The sequence below is a fragment of the Xenopus laevis genome, chromosome 5L (assembly GCF_017654675.1).
Source record: "Xenopus laevis strain J_2021 chromosome 5L, Xenopus_laevis_v10.1, whole genome shotgun sequence".
In the NCBI taxonomy this organism is placed as follows: Eukaryota; Metazoa; Chordata; class Amphibia; order Anura; family Pipidae; genus Xenopus; species Xenopus laevis.
Genome location: NC_054379.1, coordinates 127,678,976 through 127,702,733, shown reverse-complemented (window position 1 = coordinate 127,702,733; position 23,758 = coordinate 127,678,976). Strand labels below are relative to the sequence as shown.

Here is a 23,758-nt window from a genome sequence, read left to right as displayed (position 1 = left end):
AACTTGTCTGCGGAACACCAGAGATGATGCCAGACAGACTTTGTGACAAAGTGCATATGCAGTTACTTGCTTGAAAATGCACTTTGTTCAATGTCAGGATAAGTGACCTAAAGTCTTTAAAGGGGACATACTGTACACCCTACTTATAGTGAACTTGTTGCATTGTGGTCTACCACATCAAATGTTATACAATCATTGAATATGTAATCTTATTGTCACGTTAATTACAGTTAATTAAAAAATCTCAGTTTTCATGACATTTTTTAAAACTCTGCATAACAGGAGGTGCCTAACAGTATAATCTAAATGTCTTTACCAGATGGTCAACATATAACTTTCAAATTGGGTTTCTTGGTTTTTCCGCACCTTCTAACCACCCATCACCACTGTTTAGAAGTCCTTTAATCTTAGAAGTGCAGACAGCTCTTAAAAATGAACATGAATTTGTACCAAAAAGAAAGGAACTGCAAAGAAGAGCTAACGAGGTCGCATAGCCTTGTTAATGAATATAATTAGATTGTGTGTGTAACTTGGAAGCCATGAAAGGAATAATTAATGCCTTAAAAGATGTTTTTGATGAGTGCAAATAAATTCATTAAAAATAAATTCATTGTGTCCACACTTTGATGTGTTGTCATTATTATATCTTGTGATAAACAATAAAGAGTTAATAAAGTGCAACAGTGTAAGGGGTGCTAATGACGTAAGCAACAGTTCGCATTCCACTAGTCTGTAGAAGAAGGAATCACTCAATAAAACATAACATTTAATAGTTCATTTAAAATCAAAAGAGGGATTTAATGAAATATAAAAACACTTAAAAATATGATGTATCAGGATCTGGTTTCACAGTTGTAAGGATTGCAGTATATCTGAGTAATGGAAATACTGGTCCCACCTAGATCATTACATCAGCCTATATGCCCTCTGATAGTAGTATGAGTTGGGGTGGGGAGCAGGAGGGTGTCTATAGTAAAAGAAATAGGTAGCTCCCATTATAAACCAACACCTTGTATGGTGGACCTTGAAGTATCGCACAAGTGTTAATTCCAAAATAGTGTGCAAGGAGAGTAAACCGACACTTTGTCCTCTCAGAGGCACCTAAGTAGGTATGGCCTATTCCCTATGTCTTGTGTTAAAGCAACACCAAAAGTTTGGACATGAACACAATAGGTTAAATAACCAAAGGTAGTGCATACAAACGGAGGACAGACCCAGTGTACTGTACCTTGCAGTATTATATAGTGAATAAAGTACCCCCTCTTGTAAAATATAAGGATATTATTAGTTACCGAGGAGTTTCATGACCATATAAAAACACGAGGCCGAAGGCCGAGTGTTTTTATACAGGTCATGGAACTCCGAGGTAACTTCTAATATCCTCATATTTTACAACTGGGGGTACTTTATTTATTATAATACACAAATTTTAGTGAGTCATGTGACAGAAATGACATCACTACTCACCGTTTATAACTGATGACATCACTACTCACCGTTTATAAGGATATAATTTACAGGATATTCATGGCTTTTGTGTATTATACAGACATATATGTTTCCAATACTGTGTGCATATAGTAACTGGCACTTTGTCCTCTCAGAGGCACCTAAGTAAGTGTGGCCTATTCCCTATCGCTAGTGCAAATGCAACACCGAAAATTGGAAACGGGCATAACCCAAAATTAAGTCTGTGCGAGTGCTGGTAACAACATCACCGGTCTGTCCAACGCTACCTCCGTTATTAGAAGGAAACTGCTGCCACCATTCAGCCCACCCTCCAGAGTGCCTCCTCCCCACCCTTAGAATGCTCGATAGAGCAAACGCCTGACGTACGTTTCGCCTGTATAGGCTTTTCTCTAAATATAACTTATTTTGAACTCTTGGTGGTGGGGTGACAGCAAATGTCTGCAGAGAAATCACAATGTATTGTTTGACTCTTAGATCCTTCCTAATGCTAATCTAATGTCCAATGGCAAAAACCCCAAAGTTCAGGGGATGACAAAAAAGTGAGCAAATTAGCCAAGAATATAGAAAAATGGGGCAACAGTCTGCACATGGTACCGCGTGGCCCTTTCTAAAATGAAACAATATGTATATTGTATTGATATATAAATAAAACTACCTATATATACATATACATATATATATATATATATATATATATATTTATAAACGTAGTTTTATTTCTTAACAATTCTGTTGTGTCTCTTTAAGATGACCATATAACAACTATTTAAATCAATCTTCTATTTTATTTATAGAATTAAGTGTTCTTTAAGACAATAACCAAAATAACCTTTTTAGGACCCCCCCCCCAGAAATTTACGTTCTCAGTGACACAGTTGTAAATTAAACAGTTAAATTAAAAATAGTAAATAAGATTTCATTGCATACCTTACAATATTGCGCTTTCCAATATACCTAAAATTCTGAAGACAAACCCTGAAAAAAGGATAATTAGAATAGTCAGCTGTGAAGTTATTAGAAAGCATGCTGCATTTCTGGCATTTCAGCCCCAATCTGGTGACAATTAGTGCAATTAGTGTAAATGTTAACAATAAGAATGTAGCCATACTGGTCGTCTTTTTTTAAAACACACAGGTACCCGGAATTAAGATTTTTTTCCACTAAAGTATTTACTTTATATGTGGACAAAATAAACCAAGCTCCTACATTTTACTGCTTGTATTAAACTAAAGATTTTTTATGTTTAGTAATTAAAATGTGAAATGGCCTAATGTAATAAAATACAAAATTTCCGTTTTAGCTGAGTCTTTGAACACTTTAGAAAGATCACTGAGAAATATTAAGTGCAGCAAAGGCAACTGTGCAGTTCCCTGCGTTCCCATGTTAGCAGTAGTGTTTCAAACGTAACTTACTCCAAAATGCTGAAAAAGTCATAGATCTCAGTGTTCGGAGCTCGCTGCCAGTAGGAGATCAACATATCTGCCAAGAGAGGTTTGTAATTTTCATTTATCGTACTTGTGTTTGTTGTATGTGACATTATTTAAGCAAGGGGTGTCCATTACCTTCTGAAATCATCTTCATAATATGCAGGAAGCACATAAGAAGACTTCTTGTCTCAGCCTGGTCAAGTTTGTCAAACCGAAGAGTTGACCCAATTAAGGACAATGGTCTTGCAATCTGTTTAGTTTCAGGAATAGAAATCATTTCAGCTAAAGCCTCACTTTTCTCCTTTTTATTTAACAAAAATGTTAGCATATAAAATAGTCTCTAATGCTAATGAAATATCCAGGCAACACTACATTCCTAATAAACCAATTTCCAGTCTGACTATGGGAGGTATACCCCAGATATCTCACTGTTTAAGCTAAAACTTCTACAAGATCTCAGTGTAGGAAGGCATCAGACACCCCTAGATGACTTTATGATAGAACTTTAAAAGACGGATTAAAAGGATAAAAGAAAAGGTTATATACATAGTATTTTTTTTCAAATGCCACAGGCACTTGTCCACGTGTACACAAAGACACTAGTGCACACAGAACTTCCTGATTCGTCTTGCCGCGTTGCTCGTCTACATGAACATGGGATTTGTTAAATGTATTTATTTAGCTGTCCTAACACATGATTAAGTTAAAACTGTATTTGATTTTACTGTGGCATTACATTTTTTTCCTGCTGTACAAAGAAGTAGCTAGTGTCATCAGTTAATGGTATCTCTCATTACAGACTGGAAACAAAAATGGCGTTTGAGAGTCTTTGCTGATCATGTATCTGATGGCCTCCTGCCACATCCCATGGATGTCTAGGTTATACATACTGGCCAATGGAATGGAATTACAAACATAACAGGATGAAAGCTGATAAGGAGTGGATAAGGAATGCCAGAGGATATTATGTGCAAACAAACACTTCACTTACTGCCTGTAAGGCAGACATTAAGTACAGGACTCCTAGGGAGCTGGGTTCTACACCTAGTACAAGTATGAGTTCTAAGCAATTTTGCACCCCTGAGCATTCCATCACTTGCCCTTTTCCAGTGGTGAATAGCCACTGAATATAGTTAGTTAGTTTACAGCACATAAAAGACCATAACAGGTCTGTATCCTCAAAATGTACCTTCTCGCAGTTCTCGGCTTTGTCACTGTTCTTCTCATTGGTGCTAGGGATGGACTCAAGGCTGGCCAGAGAGCCTCTTGACTCGGTGTTGTTTCCTGTAGTGATCGCAATTGACGAAAAGGCTGCAAGTAGGAATTAAATAACAGGGTTTCATGAACAATATAATTTTGAAATGTAAGATCTGAAAATGCAGACTAATTTTGATTTTGAGTGTGACTAAGGGGGATTGCAGCTCAATGGGCCGTCCACTGCTTTCAGTATTAAATGTTTATAATTTGCTTTCTGCTCTAATTTGTTGTTCAACCAACACATCATCTGCAGTCTGATTTCCTTGTACCAGAGCAGAAAATAAACAGTTACATAAGAAATGCTCAAATATTTTATTTACAGAGAGGAAGCCATTGTTAATAACAAAGACTTTACTAGTTTTATGTTTTTGTAATACAGTAGAGGGGATCCATCCACTTCATGTGAAAATGTATAAAGCATAAAGAGTACTTTGTTACCTGCTATGGAGTTTAGAACATCCTTGGAGAAGGAGGTGTCTGCAGATGTTGCATGTTTCATGGCTGATTGGCTGTGAGAGGCGGCAGTGGTGCTGAGGTCATCCCTAGAGCCCTGAAATGGAATGACAGTTTTAAATCATGCATACTCCCTGTTAAAGATACTGACATTTTAACATTTCTGGTAAATTAGTTCTATGTGGGTTCTATGAATCTCAGTCCTAACGCACAGCAGCTACAATACACCATAAAATAACTTGCCATAGATCCATGCTGAGAATTGTCTTTGCTAAACACTCAAATTCCATAATAACTCAAGAATACATTTGTGCATGATTACTCAATTTTCAATATTTTAGCAGAAACAATTCTCAGTATTGCGATGTCAGGGTATTTTGTAGCTGAGATAAATCACAGGCGACAAATAGCACCAGGCATCTTTACCCTTACAATTTTTTAATAATTTAATTGCAGAAAAAATGCTATAGGTTTTTTTGATTGCTGGCATGTTTCAAAAAAGACGAGAATCAAATGTTCTTTTGAGAAAAAAACTTGACCACCACGAAAATCACATTTTTGACAAAAATCATCTTGAATGTTGAAGATACACCTCCCATTGATTTCTATAGAGACTTGGCAGGTTGTTTTAACTGATAAAGCTCAAAAATTTGATTTCAGAAAACTTGCACTAAAAAAAATATACATATTTGTGTATTTGTGCGTATTTGTTTGCTATCGTTTTTTTTTGAGAATCCCGGCAAAAACGTCAGGTAGTGCAAATACAGACATCAAGTAGTGCAAATACAGAAGCAAGTCAATTTGTTGCTGGGAAGCATATACTTTAAAAGCACAGGTATTTCGGATCTCTCTCTCTCTGATGCCCCAGACAGGTTCTTCTGGAGAGTAGTGGAAGTGTTACAAATGAACACAGTGATGAAATGAAAAATACATGGGATTTGGAGTGCCTGTTTTCTTTAAAGAGAGTTCATGAATATTGCAGTACGGTGTGTTTGATTATTTAGTGGTTACTTGGAAAAACTTAACAGATTAAAAATAGATGCACAATTATGGACTACCAGGGGAAAGTTCTGTACTTTTAGCAGGCTTCTGATATGGGCAGGGAAATACAGTATGTAAGGATATGTGCATTGCTGTTGGCTGGGCAGAGCAGTGATGGAGACACAAAGCTCTGGGCATCTACTAAAGTATCTTCATTTTAAAATGCTGTTGGTCTCATTATTGGGGGGTTATTTAGCAAAGATAGTACCTAACACAGAAGATGAAAGTATGCTCTGCAACCTGAGCTTTAATTACTAATTGTAATTTAAATGATGGAAAAGTCATCTGCCTGCCCTTGAAACACAATACATACAGTAGTTGTCCTAGCAATGACACAGGGCAGTTATTCTTTTACAATTCATTTCCTTGTTTTGATCCTCTGGTAGAAGTACTGTAAAATCAATGATCTGACATGGCTGCCTACACACCAATATTACAATTAAAGAATGTTTTCAGTAATAACTTTTAAATTGGTAGAATGAATTACTTGCAATGTACATAGTGTAATTTAGTAAGCTACGCCATCAAAATCATGACAGAACTTCTTAAGCTGAACTGTTTAAGGTTCTATAGTGTCATATTATTGCTATGAAAATGTGCCTTTACTAAAAAAAAACTAGTGCAATACTCCTTTTAATTTTATAGAGTTTGCCCCTAAAATGTTTTAAAAGTGAATTTGCATTTGTGACGTGCAAATGTGGACAAATCATGCAGTGCACAAAATAAATAGTTGAATGTAACATTAATCTTGACCACTTGGTGAAAATTACAATTACTTGTAAATCCATTATATTATAAACTGGCCATCTTTCCCCTGATCCAGTATCCTACAATTTAATGTCATATATTTTATGTTCTAACTGTAATAAAAAATATCTGCTTATTGGTTGCTATGAGTTATTACAAAAGACCAAACTTTGCTCATATTATTACATGGTCCCTGTTGGTCCTGAGAGAACTACAAGAACTACGCATCTGGTTATCGGGTCAAAAGTACTATAAGTACTATACTGTACTAGATACAGTATCTGCAAGTATTTTCCAATATTGTTTTACTTATTCCCTAGGAATTCAGTTAGTTTAATGTTAACAAAGGAGTTGGTATATGTACACCTTCCTTGTATGCAATGCTGCATCTTGATACTATCTGTACTTTATACTGTAAAGGCCACACACCTGGTTGGAAGTATTCACTGCAAATGGAAAAAAGTCCTTCATGAATATCCGAGGCATATTATCCAGAAGCACACCATAGAGAGGCAAGTATAATATGGCTATGTGAGCTTGTTTTTCCTAGAACAAAACAAACAAACCAAGTGAATAATACAAGCAATTTTTTTCAGACTTGCAAGACAATCATGGCCTAAGTGGAATTAAAATGTTGAAGGTCACCTACTTTCTCCTCCTGACTGCACTTCATGAATACAAAGTTGCTAAATGCAGGCAGTGCTGTATTCATGCTGGAGTGCAAGGACCTATGCCCTCAAGCACTCACTGTGGGCAAGGGTGCAAAGTTAGGAAAACATGTTAGCTTGTGCTTGTTTTTGCATCCTGTCCCTCCATTACTATATTATGAACCCTTATATGTTTTGCAATATGACCAATGTTTATTAAATTGGTATAAAAGAGTTTACCTTGTCTGCATAACGATCATCAAAAGAATGCTTAGCCATCAAGTTCCGAAGGGCAGCCAAAGCAAGGTGTCTGATGTCCTGATCTTCTTGCAAAGCAAGTCCAACCTCCCTAAGGAGTATGCCAATAAGGAAGTGCTTTCGGCAGAAATCATCAGTTAAAGTATACTCTGGCATATCTTGATAGAAAACAGAATAACAATATCATAATGATAGTAAATATCATTTCACATCGCCAATACACATTCAGAACATGTTATTTAATTCACTGACGTGAAAAGCCAGGGATTAATGTAGGTCAGACTAGTAGTTCTAGAAAATTGTAATGCATTGTGTGGTGTATGGATGGAGAGGGATGGTTTGCTTGGCTGTGGCAGCTGATTCAGATCACATTTCTATGAGTTAAGGGAAACTAATTTTCTTATACTTAAACAGACATTTCCAAGGTATCTGATGAAAGGCTATTTGAAGTACTAAGTATTCAGCTGTGGCTGAATGACTGATCCATCAATGTTTTCCTATATCTGTAAATTTTTTATTAGCTATGTGGGCCTGTCCAGCTTGGTGGGCAGGGTTTACAGCTTTGGAATACTGTATACAAGGCTAATAATAAATGCCATATATCTTGGTTTTCTGGGTCAAAGTGTATTTACTCATCTGGTCCACATGGGTCACACTTCACATAATTCAATTTAGTAAAAATAAAAGGTGTAGCAATGAGCCCCAAAAAATGTAATTCAAACATTTTTATCTGAATATCAACCCCATGGCCTTTTTAGCTGCTACAATGCAGTGGGTGCCATATTATAAACATTTAAAAGAACCTTTTCCATTTATCTCAAACTATTAAGAACACTATAGCATGTGATTTGAATGCTGTACTACTTCCACTGCATTTGCTTTGAATAAATAAAACTAAGTAATGGAATCAAAGATTGCAGATCACTGTTCTATAGCATGATATGGGCTCTTTACTTACAAGCTACTGTAAAAAGTATGTGTGGTGTTTATTCAAATGGCCTGTAGATGTCACTTTGCCCAAACTTATACTGTGCATACTTCCTGACAGCTTAAAAGTGAAAGTTACTGTTGTGTAATGCCTGCACGAGCCTGCTAATAAGGCACTGTTATACTCTACTCATCCTCAGCTACCCAAAAACATAACAGATTGACAACGAGATGTCCTCTGCAGCAGCCTGCACCTTTTCTTCCAAACCCTGGTGAGCCTACCATACCTTTTACTGCTTGGATCCGTATGTTTGAAAATTACATTATTGCTGCTGACCAAGGGGAGATTTCTGCTGCTAGAAAGCGTGCTTTACTTATTCACTGCCTGGGAGCAGAGGGACAGCGTATATTCTATACATTATCATTACTGACAATACTTATGAAACTGCTCTTAATGCCAAAAATAACTTTTTCAAGTAAATGTGGTTGCTGAAAGATATAAATTCCGCCAACGTGGACAATGGCAAATCCACAGAACAGTTTGTAGCAGCTTTGAGAGAGCTGGTTGTTACATGTGAGTTTGGGGATCTAACAGATGAAATGCTAAGAGACCAAATAGTGGAAAAAACAAACTCACCTCACATTGGAGAGAGACTGCTCCTAGAGCAGGATTTAACATTGCAAAGGCTATTACAGTAGCTAGCCAAATTGAAACAGCAGTGGCAGAGGCTAAAACTCTCAGTCAGGGAACTGCTGGGAATGTACAGATTGTGAATTCAACACTGTGGCCTAATAATGCACAGTCACAGACAAAATACAGAGCTAAGGAAAGGGATTCACCTACACTGCAAAACCGTGCAGTGAATACAAATAGAAAATACTGCTTTCGCTGTGGTTCAACACAATAAACTGCAAATCATGTTACATGTCCTGCAAAAGCGGTACGGTGCCGCAAATGCACAAAAGTAGGACATTTTGCTAAGATCTGCCGTAGTTCTACTAAAGATGTTCATGAAGTCACTACTACAAATGTTACAGTATTATGTGTGGATAAACTAGTATGTTTATTCCAGATAAGTTTATATACACTGTCAGTGTCAAAACTGCTTCTGCTGACAAGGGACACTCCATTAACCTGATGCTTGATACCGGTTCAGCTGTTTCTATACTACCAAAGGATATTTTCTTGAAATACTTTGCAAAAGATCCACTTGTTGCACCTGCCCTGAAACTGGTCAGTTACTTAAAGGATCCAATCCCTGTGCTTGGTTGCTTGCCAGTGACTGTACAATTTGAATCAAATACTGCAAAATCTGACTTTTACATTGTGAATAAGGGTACTGCTATACTTGGAAGGGATCTCTTTGCTGCATTAAACCTACAATTAGTTGATGGTCTCATTACTACAGCACCAGTGCCTGTCACACAGCCAGTGTCTGAAGTTTCACCACAAAGCAACACTTCACTGGGCTGTGCAAAGAACTTTGTACACAAAGTTAAGTTGAGACCAGATGTAAAACCAGTATAATTTCAAAGCAAAAACTTGCTATTGATAGTCGGTCCTTTTACAGATGCTCCTATAGATTGTAGATTTGCTATAACCTTGATAGACTATTACAGTAAATGGCCTGAAATTGGATTTGTTTCTCATATAACATCAGCTACAGTAATAAAATTTCTGTCTACAGTCTTCAGCAGAGAAGGTAATCCAAAGGAGTTAATATCAGACAACGGACCACAGTTTGTCTCATCTGAATTTGAATCCTTTCTGAGAGAGAGGAATATTGTGCATAGGAAATCTTCAGTGTATTACCCACAAGCAAATGGAGAAATCGAGCGATTCAACAGAAGTCTGAAAGAAGCACTACAGACAGCAAATCTTACTGGGAAATCTTGGAAAGTATTTACAACAGAGTTCTAACATAACTATAGAGCAACGTGCCATGTAACAACCAAATCATCTCCAGCTGAATTATTACATGGCAGACAGATGCGCACTAAGTTACATGTTGCAGACATCAAACTTCCACAAAATACTGTGCCTACAAAATCATCTACTGCTGACATTGTGAAACGTCAACAAGCCAAATGTAAAGCTTATACTGACAGAAAACGTGATGCAAGAGAAGTACACTTGCAGCCTGGATCTTAAGTCAGACTTAAGAATCCAGGAATACTGAAACAAGGACAATCTAAATTTACTACACCACTTGAAGTGAGATGCCAGCGAGGACCATACACATATGAACTGTTTGATGGACGCATATGGAATGCAAGTCGTCTTGCTACTGTTAGATATGACTTTGGAGAAGCTCCATTTGATGAAGGACATTTTTTTACTCCTGATGTTAACTGCAATAGGTCTGAAGAAAGTGACCCTAAAAGGCTGATAGAATCAGAAAACTACCTGCATGGACCCAGGACTATGTGATGTGAATAGTGTATATTATTGCTTTAAGATGCATTGTTGTTGTTTATTACATTTGCCCAAATGCTTTCCTACTATAGGGGTAATATGTGGTGTTTATACAAATGGCCTGTAGATGTCACTGTGCCCAGACTTATACTGTGCATACTTCCTGATAGCTTAAAAGTGAAAGTTACTGTTGTGTAATGCCTGCAAGAGCCTGCTGATAAAGCACTGTTACACTCTACTCATCCTCGGCTACCCAAAACATAGTATGGTTACAATGACTTGTCTGCAATATAACTATATAATTCCATAACATAATTTATAATTTCCCCTGAAAACATAATACATAAACCAAAACAAAAAAAAAAATATTGCAGTGAATACCTGATGCTTGCAATGCTTTAGTGGAGTCCGATGGTGAAATTGTGTCTATATTCAGGATCCAAAACCAGGAGGACAAAAAAAACAGGTAAAAGTAGTTTTAGAATATTTATACATTGAGAAAGGTACAAATATTTACACAGTGAAAAATTAAATATACAGTATTCATTTATGTATACCAAATAAGGTCTATTTGGTTTTATCTTGCCAGTATCATTCCGTAGAAGTCATCCAAATGGAGCAGAAGAAAAGACCCCATGCTTTATACATGCAGAGGTTCAGTATATTTTCAAAATATATGAATAAATTTCAAAACACAATTTTCTGTAATGTCAAATGACTCATACGACGAGTTAGGCTATGGACACACTTACATTTAACAGTGGTGTTTTGGCGACTGCAGCCAACCTGCTTTTTTAAATACCCCGGCACGAACTGCCGCGGTTAAATGTATGTGTGTCCATAGCCTTAGGCAAAACCTACTAGCCATGAGGAACATTTCCTATATGAAGTACAGGTATGGAATCCCTTATCTGCAAACCTATTATCCAGAAAGTTCCGAATTATGGAAAGGCCATCTCCCATTTTATCCAAATAATCCAAAATTTGAAAAATAATTTCTTCTCTCTCTGTTATAATAAAACAGTACCTTGTACTTGATCCAAAACTAAGATATAAATCATTTATCCTTATTGAGTGAAAAGCAGCCTATTGGGTTTATTTTATTATTTTCTAGTAGACTTAAAAAAGGTATGACAATCCAGCCTATTGGGGTTATTGAATGTTTAAATGATTTTCTAGTAGACTTAAGGTATGAAGATCCAAATTACAGAAAGATCCATTATCTGGAAAACCCCAGGTCCCAAACATTCTGCATAACAGGTCCCATAACTGTACTTGAAGGAGTAAATCTACTTTTACCCAAAGCTCACTTTGTATAACAGAAAGCAAGAAAATATCTAAATAATAGTACATTTTAAAAATAACTGTCCCATGGGATCCAAGCAACATTATGGATGTCCATTTATATTAATTCTCAAAACAGGAAGTCTATAGGTCATGTTAATGCTTGAAAATTATATATTTCCAGAAAACTGAAAAGACACTACTCATAAGACAAGCACAAATTAGGAATTCATGCACGTTACTGGGCTCCCCACAAAAAAAAAAACATTTTAGGGCTGCTCTAAATTTAGGATAGACATATTGAAACTGCACATTTGCAAAAACTGGATTAGAGGACCCCCAATGGTATGGCTAGTGGGAATTACAGGGACATTCAATTAATTCATTCAAAATAAAATGAGACTGAATGTAATTGTATATAAAAGCTTAAATATCTTACATAATATAAAAAAACTATGGAAACTTCTTTTAACCACCCTAACCCCTTTTAAATAGCTTAATTTACATATAGTCCAACACATATAATATAATATTAGATCTGTATTTATGCTTGAAAACTATTTAGAATAAATGTAAATACTGTTATATAAAATAAGTTTTGCTCAGTAATTATTTTCATCCTGGTTAGTCAGTTGTTGAATGGACCCTTCAGTAGCCCAGTAGATGTCAGTCCCACATCATTTATGCTTAGGTGCTCAGGTTTTGACAAGTACTACCTGGAATGTTTTCAGATCGTATAGGTAGACAGAGAGGGACAAAATGCTCATGGCTGCAAACTTCCTGGAGAAACTCAAATTTGTACTGGAACAAGATCTAAAAAAATATATTTAATGGCGTATATTAATTCTCAGTAGTAACTTGCAACCAGAGAGAAATCTCAAATTTTTCTAAAAATGATACATATTAGCGCAAATTTCATTTATAAAATAATTGGTCTACCTAAACAATCTACCTTACCTATCTATCAAAAGTATCTCTCCCTGTCTATATGTATCTATATTAACATATTGATGTATACATTTTATATACTGTACTTTGCTTATGTCTATTTATCCATTTTGGAATCTATTGATATATTTCTAGCATTCTGGAAAGTTCTGGAGATCTCAAAACACCCTTGTTAATCAGACCTACCTACAGCACAAATTCAGATTCCATTGCAAATTCTTATTTTTAGCAACAGTATTGTCATTAATTGGCCAAGTGAAAATACAAACACTTAAGCAAAAAATGATTATCTGATCATCTCCATGCTACTGATTACAATATAATAAATAATATTATCCTGTGTATGTATTCTAGTAAAACACTGAAAAGTGCCATCTTCTACAAAAGCAAAGACTAGATTTATAAAGAAAACCAAAACAAAGAATGCCTGAATTGTTTTGTATATAATGCCCTTACTTACCTTATGATCTCCTGGACTGAACATACCGATATAGCTACTGATCACCTTAAACACAAAGCCACGATCCATAAAAGTGAAACAGCGCTAAAAAAGAAAATGAATCCATGGTTATCTTTTTTTAATTTACTAGCATTGTTGTTGTTTATTAATAGCTGCAAGCACATAGTCAACAACATATAAATGGAGCAGTATATATCAGCATTGCAGGTGCAAGAGATAGAGTGCATGGGTGTCTGGGTACGGATACCCAAGGTGAAAGAAAAAGTTTGTCTCTATGTAAATATATATATATATATTTAGATTATTAAAAATAATTTATAAATCTCCTGTATCTATACAGTTAGGCTCCTGAGCCAGGCCTACCGTAGCAATTTGCCAGTCTATGAGCACCATGACCAAAATTCCCTCTAATTCCTTCTAGGCTACGTGAACAAGAACAGTGGCGGAACTACCAGGGGAGCAGGGGGTGCGAGCGGACCAGGGCCCGCACCCCTTCAGGGCCCCGCGGCAGCCCACTCACCACTGAAATCCGGCGTGTGCGGAGGGGGGGCGGGGCCCGGCTGCGCGTCACGCCCCGCACCAGGGCCCGCCCCCTCTAGTTACGGCACTGAACAAGAAATTTATTTTGTGTGCACATTTTAAACTTGTATTCTTTGTGCGCACAACAATTTGTATGCGTGCACAAGTGCACACCTTAGAGGGAACATTGTGCCAGAGCTCAAAGCATCCAGGAAAGTTGAGTAAAGTGGTTTGGGAATCACAGAGCTCTTTCAGTACCCTGGAATGAAAACAAACAGGTTATGGAGCTTTGTTTACTTTCATGTATTTCTTTTAACTTCCTCCTGAGTCTATGGGGTAAGCATGAAAAGCATGATATGAAAAAAGCTTGCCCCAGGTGCACCAATATCACCTGCAATCAGATAGGATTATATTAAATATTCCTGGGTAATTACAGCACAATTGATTGTCCAAAATGGAAGAATTGAATACTGTATATTGGGCCATATCAGCCATCTTGGAAAAGTATAGGAGACAAAACAGCCTACAACTAATCTGTCAGATCAGAGCAATTTGGTCATCCACTTGAGTTGTCAAACTATACTTATATCCAGTTTTTATCACTAGTTTCATGTTCTGCTACATGGTCCCATGAGTTTTAAGCTTAAAAAAGGATTTGTGTTGTGTAGAGGGGGCAGTACATCCTAGAATGCAGCTTGTAAAGACTACTGAACAGTTTTCTGTTGAACATAGGAAATAGAGTATAAAGAAGCATTCATGACCACAACTGGAAAAACTGGAAGCATAACATGCTTATTAGCAAGTAGCTATACTGTGTTAGCCATAAATCATAAAAAATAAAGAGTGGGGGATACCTTTTATTGGCTGAGTAGATAAAAAAATGCTAGCTTTCGGGACTATTTAGGTCCCTGATTCAGGCATGGTATACACAGAAACTAAAAGATCATAACATTTATACACACTAGCACTGAGTAATTTATTTTTATCAATCTGAAGTATGTGTGAAATGATTCAGTGCAGATCCTTCTAGTGGTATTAGCCATATTCATATCTGGCCATAAAACTTCTGTCCCTTTTAAGGCCGCACTGTAGGGTATTGAATTTATGCCTGAATTTATATTCTCATTCCTTTTGCTCCTGTTGTGTTTTGAAGTTGCCCATCAGTACAGGGACTTGAAGATCATCAATACTATGGTTAATGACCTGGAGGAGGACATTGAAAGTACTGTTTCTATTTTTCTGATGATACAAAATTGTGCAGAACTATAGGTTCCATGCAGGATGTTGCCTCTTTGCAGAGTGATTTGACTAAATTGAAAAACTGGGCAGCAATCGGGAAAATTAGGTTTAATGTTGATAAATGCAAGGTTATGCACTTTGGCAAAAATAATATAAATGTAAGTTATAGGCTAAATAGCAGTGTGTTGGGAGGATCTTGGGGTTTTTGTAGATAACAAGTTATCTAATTCCAGGCATTGTCATTCTGTGGCTACTAAAACAAATAAAGTCCTGTTTTGAATAAAAAAGAGGCATACATTCAAGGGATGAAAACATAATTATGCCTCTTTATAGGTCCCTAGTAAGGCCTCACCTGGAGTATGCAGTGCAGTTTTGGACTCCAGTTCTTAAAGGAGAACCAAAGTCACAAAGTTTTCCGATTTCTTTTTTCGGAAAACGCAGTAGAGCTGAACCAGCAAATGCTCCTGCTGCACATGCGCCGACAAATGCCGGGCAATCCAGGAAGAAGACCGCATGGGAGAAGATGGCGCCTGTGAACTCCGTGGACAGGACCTGCGCCGAGGGGTAAGTAGCAACTTAGGGGCATTTGCCGGGGGGGGGGAAGTAGGCCACGGGGGAGGAGGGAGGGGGGGGGCAACACAGGGGAGGGGGAGGGATTTTAGCACTGAAGGGGTTGACTTCTTTTTTAAGAGGGATATAAATGAGCTGGAGAGAGTGCAGAGATGTGCAACCAAACTAGTTAGAGGGATGGAAGACTTAAATTATGATGGTAGACTGTCAAGGTTGGGGTTGTTTTATCTGGAAAAAAGGTGCTTGCGAGGGGACATGATTATACTTTACAAGTACATTAGAGGTCCAACAAATGGGCTGAGTTTCTACAATGCCAAATATCCCCTTCAGATTTGGTGAAGTCTATTTGTAATTACAATAAATTAATTTTGGCAGAGAGTTGGAGGATACAACATTTTAAGTTAGTTCACTTAGGCTATGGGAAAATGTTTTCTAAAGGTATCTTTTCTAGTCCTGTATCATACTGTCCCAATTGTGATGAGTATAATGTGTCCCTTTTTCACTATCTATGGACTTGTACAAAGATCAGTATATTTTGGAAGGAAGTTACCAGTTTTCTAAACATTAATCTGAAAATAAAAATTTAATTATCTCCAGGTTTTGCTTTGTTGCTTCTAGATGATAGTAGGCTCTCTTCAAATTTTAATATAGAATTTAAGTCCCAAGAAAATAAAATATTGACAATTTTATGTTTGGCTGCCTCCAGAAAGGCTTTATTTAATTAACTGTTGGCTACAAAATGAGTCTCCCTCATTGACAGACACAATGGCTTACATGAACCAGCTTAGTTGGCAGGAAGCTTTATTAGTAAAAACTAAAGGAAATAATTCCAAAGAATCATTTAGACTTATATGGTCTCCTTTACTTTGAGTTCTGTGACTCCAATACCAGAAGTCAAATATCTCAGTTTCTTCAATTGTAAAATGTTCATGGGGGGGGGGGGGGTTATCTGACATTCCCAAGACAATGGGCTTTTTCTTCTTTTTCTTTTAAGAATGTCTATGCTTCCACTGGCTTAGTTAGTGATAGTTAGTTTCTATTTTATTTTACATATTACTTCATTGTAAATTATACATTCTGTATAATATGTCATTGTATTAATCTTCTTATTCTGCATACTATTTGTTATCATATAGTTTTTTATGGTTTATTGTGAAAACTAAATAAAATATTTCAAACCAGAAGTACATTAGAGGACATTATAGACAAATAGCAGGGGGGCTTTTTACTCATAAAGAGAATCACTGCACCAGAGGCCACCCCTTCAGACTAATTTGAAGCAATGTAGGTGGTTCTTCACAGTCAGGACAGTGAGGTTGTGGAATGCACTGCCGGGTGATGTTGTGATGGCTGATTCAGTTAATGACTTTAAGAATGGCTTGGATGATTTTTTGGACAGACATAATATCAAAGGCTATTGTGATACTAAACTCTATAGTTAGTATAGATATGGGTATATATAATTTATGTGAAGGTATGGAGGGATGTGTGTATGGATGCTGGGTTTCATTTGGAGGAGTTGAACTTGATAGACTTTGTCTTTTTTCAACCCGATTTAACTATGTAACTATAGTTGTTACTGCAGAAGTGTACTATTACTGGGAGATCTGTCTTCCAACAACTGGTGTTGGATCTGTGAGAGGACATCTGCTGCCGTAGTGTTTGCCCAGTTTCACTCACATATAGCCCTGTAGTTGGGCATTTCACACACAGGAAAAGGTAGAGCACACTGGATGATTAGCAAAGTATACATAAAATCAATGTATGCACTTGGGGGCAAGAAGACCAGCATCACTTTTTTATGATAAAGAAAATGAATAAAACAAACACACAGTTATTTTCTGTTCAACTAAGCCACCATATTACCTTAAGAAAAGAGGCAACACTCAGATTTGCTTTTCTGGTTTCTTCCAAAGCATCCCTGTATTTCCAGATAATATGGTCTGAAAAGCCCATTACCAGCGATTCCAGCTCATTGAGGAATGATTCAGGAAACCTCTTTGTGCGCTGAACCTTCAAATAATAGCAAAAAAAGTTCCTTTAACAGCAATCGATTGCCCTTTTCAACACTTTTAATGTTTTAACAACAATGCATAAAGCCATAAAATGTTCAGGCGTTTAGATAGAATGTCAGGTCAGCTAAATGCCAGATATAAGAAGACAAGCTGTAATCAAAATCCTTTTAAAAAGAAATACAATTTTTTTGTTGTACTCTTTGTCTTTGAAGACTCTGAAAGTTACAGTGTCATTTGACTTTCTAAATCTGCAGGCACAGCCTTGATAATGAAAAAACATGCTAAAGTGTTTTTTTTTCCATTTGGTTATGTGTCTGAAAAGACTTTGTTACAAATGGCATATATTAAATTTGGGCCTAACTTGAAGTACAACACAACACAATACTGGACCCACTATTTTTTTAATGATCTTTACCTTTTGAGAACCAGTGAAGTTGACCCCCCGATGCCAATGACAACATTCCCATATCGTGTAGGCTGTCTGAGCTATGCCCAATCCATTAAATGAATAGAATATATGTGCATTTGTAACACTGACACAGCAAAAGCAAACTACTAACAGGCCTTGGGAGCAAACGTTTCGACTGTTGAGCTTACAGTCTGAAAGGGACACATATAGCTAATGGCAGTGTTGCCTATATATGTTGTCACATTGTGAAACATAATACATGCTGTGCTACATGTAGGAGATGTTAAATAATATCTAAACTGTACATGAGATGTATACTGTATATGGAATGACTATAATGTAAACTGCTGGATATTCTTAAAATACATGACAAAGAATTAAACACTGTAATACCCCAACTTAGTACATAACCACAACAAAGTTCATTAGAAAACTGCTACTAACTGGCATCTAACAATGCAATTCCCATGATACGTAGAAAGCTGTCCTATGCCTATATTTTGTTCTCTGAAGCCTTTCAACAGAAGAATAACCAAACAGGAAGAATTACCTGCAGCATTTTATTGTCATAGAGATGTTGAGCCATAGACTTCAGAGTGATTTCAAAGAAGAACCAGGAATGCTGTTCAAAAAGTAAAAATAATGTTACTACTAACAGGAACACATAAAAAGAAGAAAAATACATGGTTGCAAAAAAAGCTATTCTGACAATTGCAAGAATATTGGCATAAAAATGCTTAAATTGAACAAGAAAACTTTATGTAATTTTACTGTTCTTACCTCCCCAATGTGCAATTATAAAATGGTTGATCAGTTGCTATATGCATGCCCCCAATCCTTAAATGTAGGGCAGGTAACACCCTTCTGTGGGTGTATCTTCCAATATATTTATGTCTGCCTGTGTTTTAATGAGTATCTGTGCATATTTCAATACTTTTGCATGTGTCAATATGGATGCTTCTGGTAGCTTTAATATGTAGTGCTCAATTCAATGTATTTTTTCTGATTTCACCTTAAACATATTTTTTTCAAAAATATATTTTAATTGCGAAAAAGTAGATTACTCTTGGTAGACACCACATTAAGCGAGTGACGAGCTTTGAATACATTCAGTTGTAACAGGGCAGGATGAGTGGCTGCACTAAACACTGACCACCTGGGTGAAACATACCCAAAAAGTTTTGACGGAAAATCTCAGGGTTAATTCCATCCACAAGTGCAGTGAGCAAAGTGCAATTTCAAATGCAAGTGCCATGTTTTTTCCCCAAGATGCAGCATTTTCTCCAGAATTCCAGCATTATTACAGGTGCAAAAAGGTGTTGAATCTGATCCAACTGAGCCCTCTTATTATTCTAAAACTTATCCATTGAAACATTAGGTACAACACATGTAATAAATTATAATCAAAGAAATTACCTTTAACACCTGCTTTATTGTTTCTTGTTCATTTGATTTCAAAAGATTTGTGACACCCTTAGCCAGTTCTTCGTGGACTGTTCGATCCACATACGAGTTTTGCTTAAACACATACTATGGAATAAAACAAAAATGGTAATATACATAACACATTTGTGGTAAACAGAGATGTACAACAGGTATTATAATAAAATGATTAATTAATAATCAGTAATAGTATTTATGAAGCACTAACACATTCCGCGTTGCTGCACAATGGAAGGGTATTTACTGTACAACAATATACAAATGACATTAGAAACTATTACATATGGGGGCCCACTTACTAAGGGTCAAAGTGAATTCGAAGTGAATTTTCGAATTCAAAAACTTCGAATTTCAAAGTAATTTTTGGGTACTTTGACCATCGAATAGGCCAAAATTCGATTCAAACTAAAAAAACGTCGAATATTTGACCGTTCCAAAATCGAAGTACTGTCTCTTTTTAAAACGTCAACACTTTGTCACCTTAAATCTGCCGAACCTTTAGCCAGTATTTGGCTAAGTTTTTAGAAGTCAATTTTTTTTTTTGAAAATCGTTTGATCGATCGATTAAATCGTTTGTTTAGAATGATTTGAATTCGATCGAAAACTGCTAAATTAAATTAAAAAAAAAACTTTGACTATCGATATTTTTACAATTCGATGGTCGAATTTTAAAGTTTTACCACTTCGAAATTCAACCCTTAGTAAATGTGCCCCCTAGAATGTATAAGAAAGAAAAACACAGATGTAGCACATTGTATTCTAAATACTTATGCTATAGGGTTTAAACAGATTGTGGGCTGGTATCTGTAGAAAATGTTTCATTCGCTACATATAGTACCGTATGTTCCATCTGTAATTTGTATTTCTGTTTCTACTTTTATATATGTACCTAACATACACTTGTCTTCTCTGCATTTGCTGAAATATAATACAATACACAATCAAGCAAAGTCAGACACCCTATTTAGCTGTTTAGCCAAGCAGATATTTAAAACTACAAACCCCACAGAGAGGCGGAAATAAGAACAAAATCAGAAGCAGATTGTTGCATTCCTATGTTCAAATAATTAGAATAGAAAAAAAAAAGAAAAAGCAAAACAGAGTAAAAATAACTTCAATAATGTTTTGTTTATGGGGTTCATTGTTTAGAAAACAATCTACAACAATGCAGCTAGTAATGTATAACTGATAAAATATTTACTGTGCCATACAAACTCATAGGGGGTTATTTACTAAACTCCAAATGCAAAAAGTTCTGAAAAATTCGAATGTTTCGCAGTTTGCTAAACCCCAAGGTTGGAAAAGTCTGAATCAGAAAATCCGGCATTTCAGACCTGTCGAGGTTGCATATAAGTCAATGGGAGAAGTCCCAATGATTTTTTGATGTGCGCTGGGTTTTCGTGCAAAACCCCAAAGTTTTCAGGCAAAAAGCATTAGAAATCTGAGTTTTTGGGTGAAAATCTGAAAAATATGATTTTTTCCTGCAGAGCAAATTTTCAGGAAAATGTAATAATAAATAAGCGTAAAAAAACAGAGAAGAATTGATTGGAGTTTGTAGCAGGAAATGTCGAGATAAAATTGGCCTTTGATAAATAACCCCCAAAAATACAAAATTATCAATTAGGAATTCACTATATAAAAAAAACTGTTGAATGTTTCTGATGCTTACATTGGAACAAGGATTACAGGGTAAGAGCACTGCAATGCAAGACATGAAGCCAATATGATAAATACCTACTGTGTTAATGAATATCAAAACAGTCTACAAGGGCACCAAATAAATATGATCAATGAGTTGATAAATACACTTTGATACAGGTCTAGTCACCTGTAGTAACCATTTACTGATCACCTGTTTAAAAGCAAATATCTGATTGGAAGCACCTACTGCATCAGAGCAAATTTTGTGCTTTTTCATGCCATTCCTCCAGTAGAAAATAATCACAAAAATAGCTGCCATTACTTCCAGTGAATGAAAAGGACACATTTACATCCAAAACCATGTAATTCTATTCTAATAAAATTAAACCAAAATAAAAATTTGTCTTCGAAACAGACTAAACTTGAGACAATTGCTCAGTATAAAGGCAATGGCAGGTGAGACTTTTGGTCACCTGTGCTTAATCTCCTCCAGCATGGCCAACAAAATCCTCCAAGTTACATGACAAGGGGACACTTCAATTAACCCTTTGCCTTCAGCCATTCCACTGAACCTGATTGGTACATACCTTAACGAAACACCAGAAGCCAGAAATTAGGCAATATTCTAAAGCCAGAATTAGGTAAGAGATCGCTGCTATGTCGTTTCTCACTGAAGACTTGAGATCATTGCCTCTACCTACAGAGAGGATGGCCCCAAACTACCAGCAGGAGCTGCATCTCCCACCATGAGAGAAGTTCAGCAGCCCTGCTGCTGCTCCTGAATCTGCAGTGTCTCATTGATAGGAAATCCAAGCAGGCTGTCACCAAGCACAAGCAATAGTATTGCTTGCAGGCCCTTCAATTAACTCTGGAATACATAGTGAATGATGCAGCTATATGGTAAATGCAGCAGCTATGAAATTTGAGAAAGTATGGCAGCTATGGCAAGACACATTTTCTGAGGCTCTTCCTCCAGTGGAGCAACAGACTGCCACTTAAGGTCTTCCTCTATATCCTTAACATTTTTAGGTCAACATTTTTTCATCTTTTGTGTGCCCTATGTAAGCTACTTGATTGTGTTACTCTGTACCTGTGTTACACAGGGGCATATTTATCAAAGAGTGAAGTTAGAGATCACCACAGTCTAGAGTGAAATTCTGCCACTCTCCATTCATTTCTATGTGATTTAAAAAAAAAATATCTATCAAGGGGTGAATGTGAAAGTTTACCCTTTTTTAAATACACCTTAAAAAAAATCCTATTAATGGAGAGTGGCGGAATTTCACTTTATTGGACTGTGGTGATCTCTAACTTCACTCTTTGATAAATATACCCCTATACCTGATTCCCCAGCTTGAACGGAAACCATGATAGTCTGCCTGTGTTCTACTAGGGACCAGGTTCCTATCTCCTCTTAGGCTCAAAGTCATTCAACACCTCCCTCACCTTATTCAATGGGAACAGAATCCTTAATATCAAATGTAAACTTGATGTGAAGATTCTTAAGTAGTATTTAAAGTAAATGACAATTTTATCCAAACCAAAATTGAGAAGCATAAAAACCAAGAGAAGGCATTATGTAAAAATTAGATTTGCCTTTTTTTCTATAATATTTAGGATATTTTTATTGAGAACAAGCAGAAAGCTGTGACCAAGCACAATGAAAACACCCGTTACAAAAGCCTGTGGTCTGTCCATACTGTATATCCATTTCCTGTTTTCACTTCCTATTGTTTCCAACTGAAATGAATGAGATGCTGTACCTTAACGTAAGACTTCACATACTGCTCCATCTGTTCATCATGGCATTTGGCAACAATGTCAGTTATTACCCTGGAATAGAAGCACATCAATTAGTAACCACTATTTACTATACATTGGTTTGTGATTACTATAGATTGATAACATAGAGCTTTTGACTGTAACAGTAGAAACTTCCCTAAAATACAAACAAACTTCTCCAGAGGTATGCTCATATGGTATATACTGTATACTGTGTTGGTTTTCACTTTGGGAATTCCCTTGCTCAGGGATGCACTGCAAGTTTATATTGCAAGTTTAAGTTCATTTTATAGTATACAGTATAATAAAGGTTTATGTATGAAGGGAACAACTGTTTTTGAATGATTTCCGATTTCAGCACAATATGCTTTTTGTACAAATTAGGAATTATAAATGGCAACTATTTATACTGCCAGTTTTCCAAGCTTTTGTGGCAGATCTGTTTTGATTTTATATATATACAGTATACTCTGTAAGCTCAATGTATTTAAATTGTATAATTATAAAGAACAATTCTATAGTGACCTTCTTTCCACACTGCTCTTCCTTGAGAACCGGACTATACAGTTAAACATAGGCTTAACAAAACCTTGCACACGTTATCATATGGAAAATAAAATATAAAAATATATATACAGTAAATAATGATTAAAAAATACATGAGCAGCTCTGATTTACTAAGCATTTTCTATGTTACTACATATTGGTAGTTATTAACTTGCATTGTGTTCATTTTAACAGTCAATTTACTGGTGGATTTGGTGCTGCCATTAAAGGGATTCTGTCATGATTTTTATGATGTATT

The 23,758-nt window shown here is 36.3% G+C and overlaps 1 protein-coding gene across 8 annotated transcripts in view; it reads right to left on the bottom strand.

Annotated features, from left to right (window-relative positions):
* Positions 1 to 23,758, bottom strand: part of dock10.L (dedicator of cytokinesis 10 L homeolog) — a 161,155-nt gene that overhangs the window by 32,449 nt on the left and 104,948 nt on the right. For all 8 annotated transcript variants that reach the window (XM_041563380.1, XM_041563376.1, XM_041563381.1 and 5 more), the window contains exons 25-38: positions 22,935 to 23,004; positions 19,504 to 19,617; positions 18,638 to 18,709; positions 17,530 to 17,676; positions 13,336 to 13,419; positions 12,644 to 12,740; positions 11,025 to 11,069; positions 7,283 to 7,458; positions 6,825 to 6,941; positions 4,593 to 4,704; positions 4,087 to 4,208; positions 3,033 to 3,147; positions 2,883 to 2,949; positions 2,398 to 2,445 (exon numbers count right to left, since the gene is read on the bottom strand). In XM_041563380.1, coding sequence (XP_041419314.1) covers positions 2,398 to 2,445; positions 2,883 to 2,949; positions 3,033 to 3,147; positions 4,087 to 4,208; positions 4,593 to 4,704; positions 6,825 to 6,941; positions 7,283 to 7,458; positions 11,025 to 11,069; positions 12,644 to 12,740; positions 13,336 to 13,419; positions 17,530 to 17,676; positions 18,638 to 18,709; positions 19,504 to 19,617; positions 22,935 to 23,004 — 1,386 coding nt within the window. The remainder of the gene's footprint in view (positions 1 to 2,397; positions 2,446 to 2,882; positions 2,950 to 3,032; positions 3,148 to 4,086; positions 4,209 to 4,592; positions 4,705 to 6,824; positions 6,942 to 7,282; positions 7,459 to 11,024; positions 11,070 to 12,643; positions 12,741 to 13,335; positions 13,420 to 17,529; positions 17,677 to 18,637; positions 18,710 to 19,503; positions 19,618 to 22,934; positions 23,005 to 23,758) is intronic.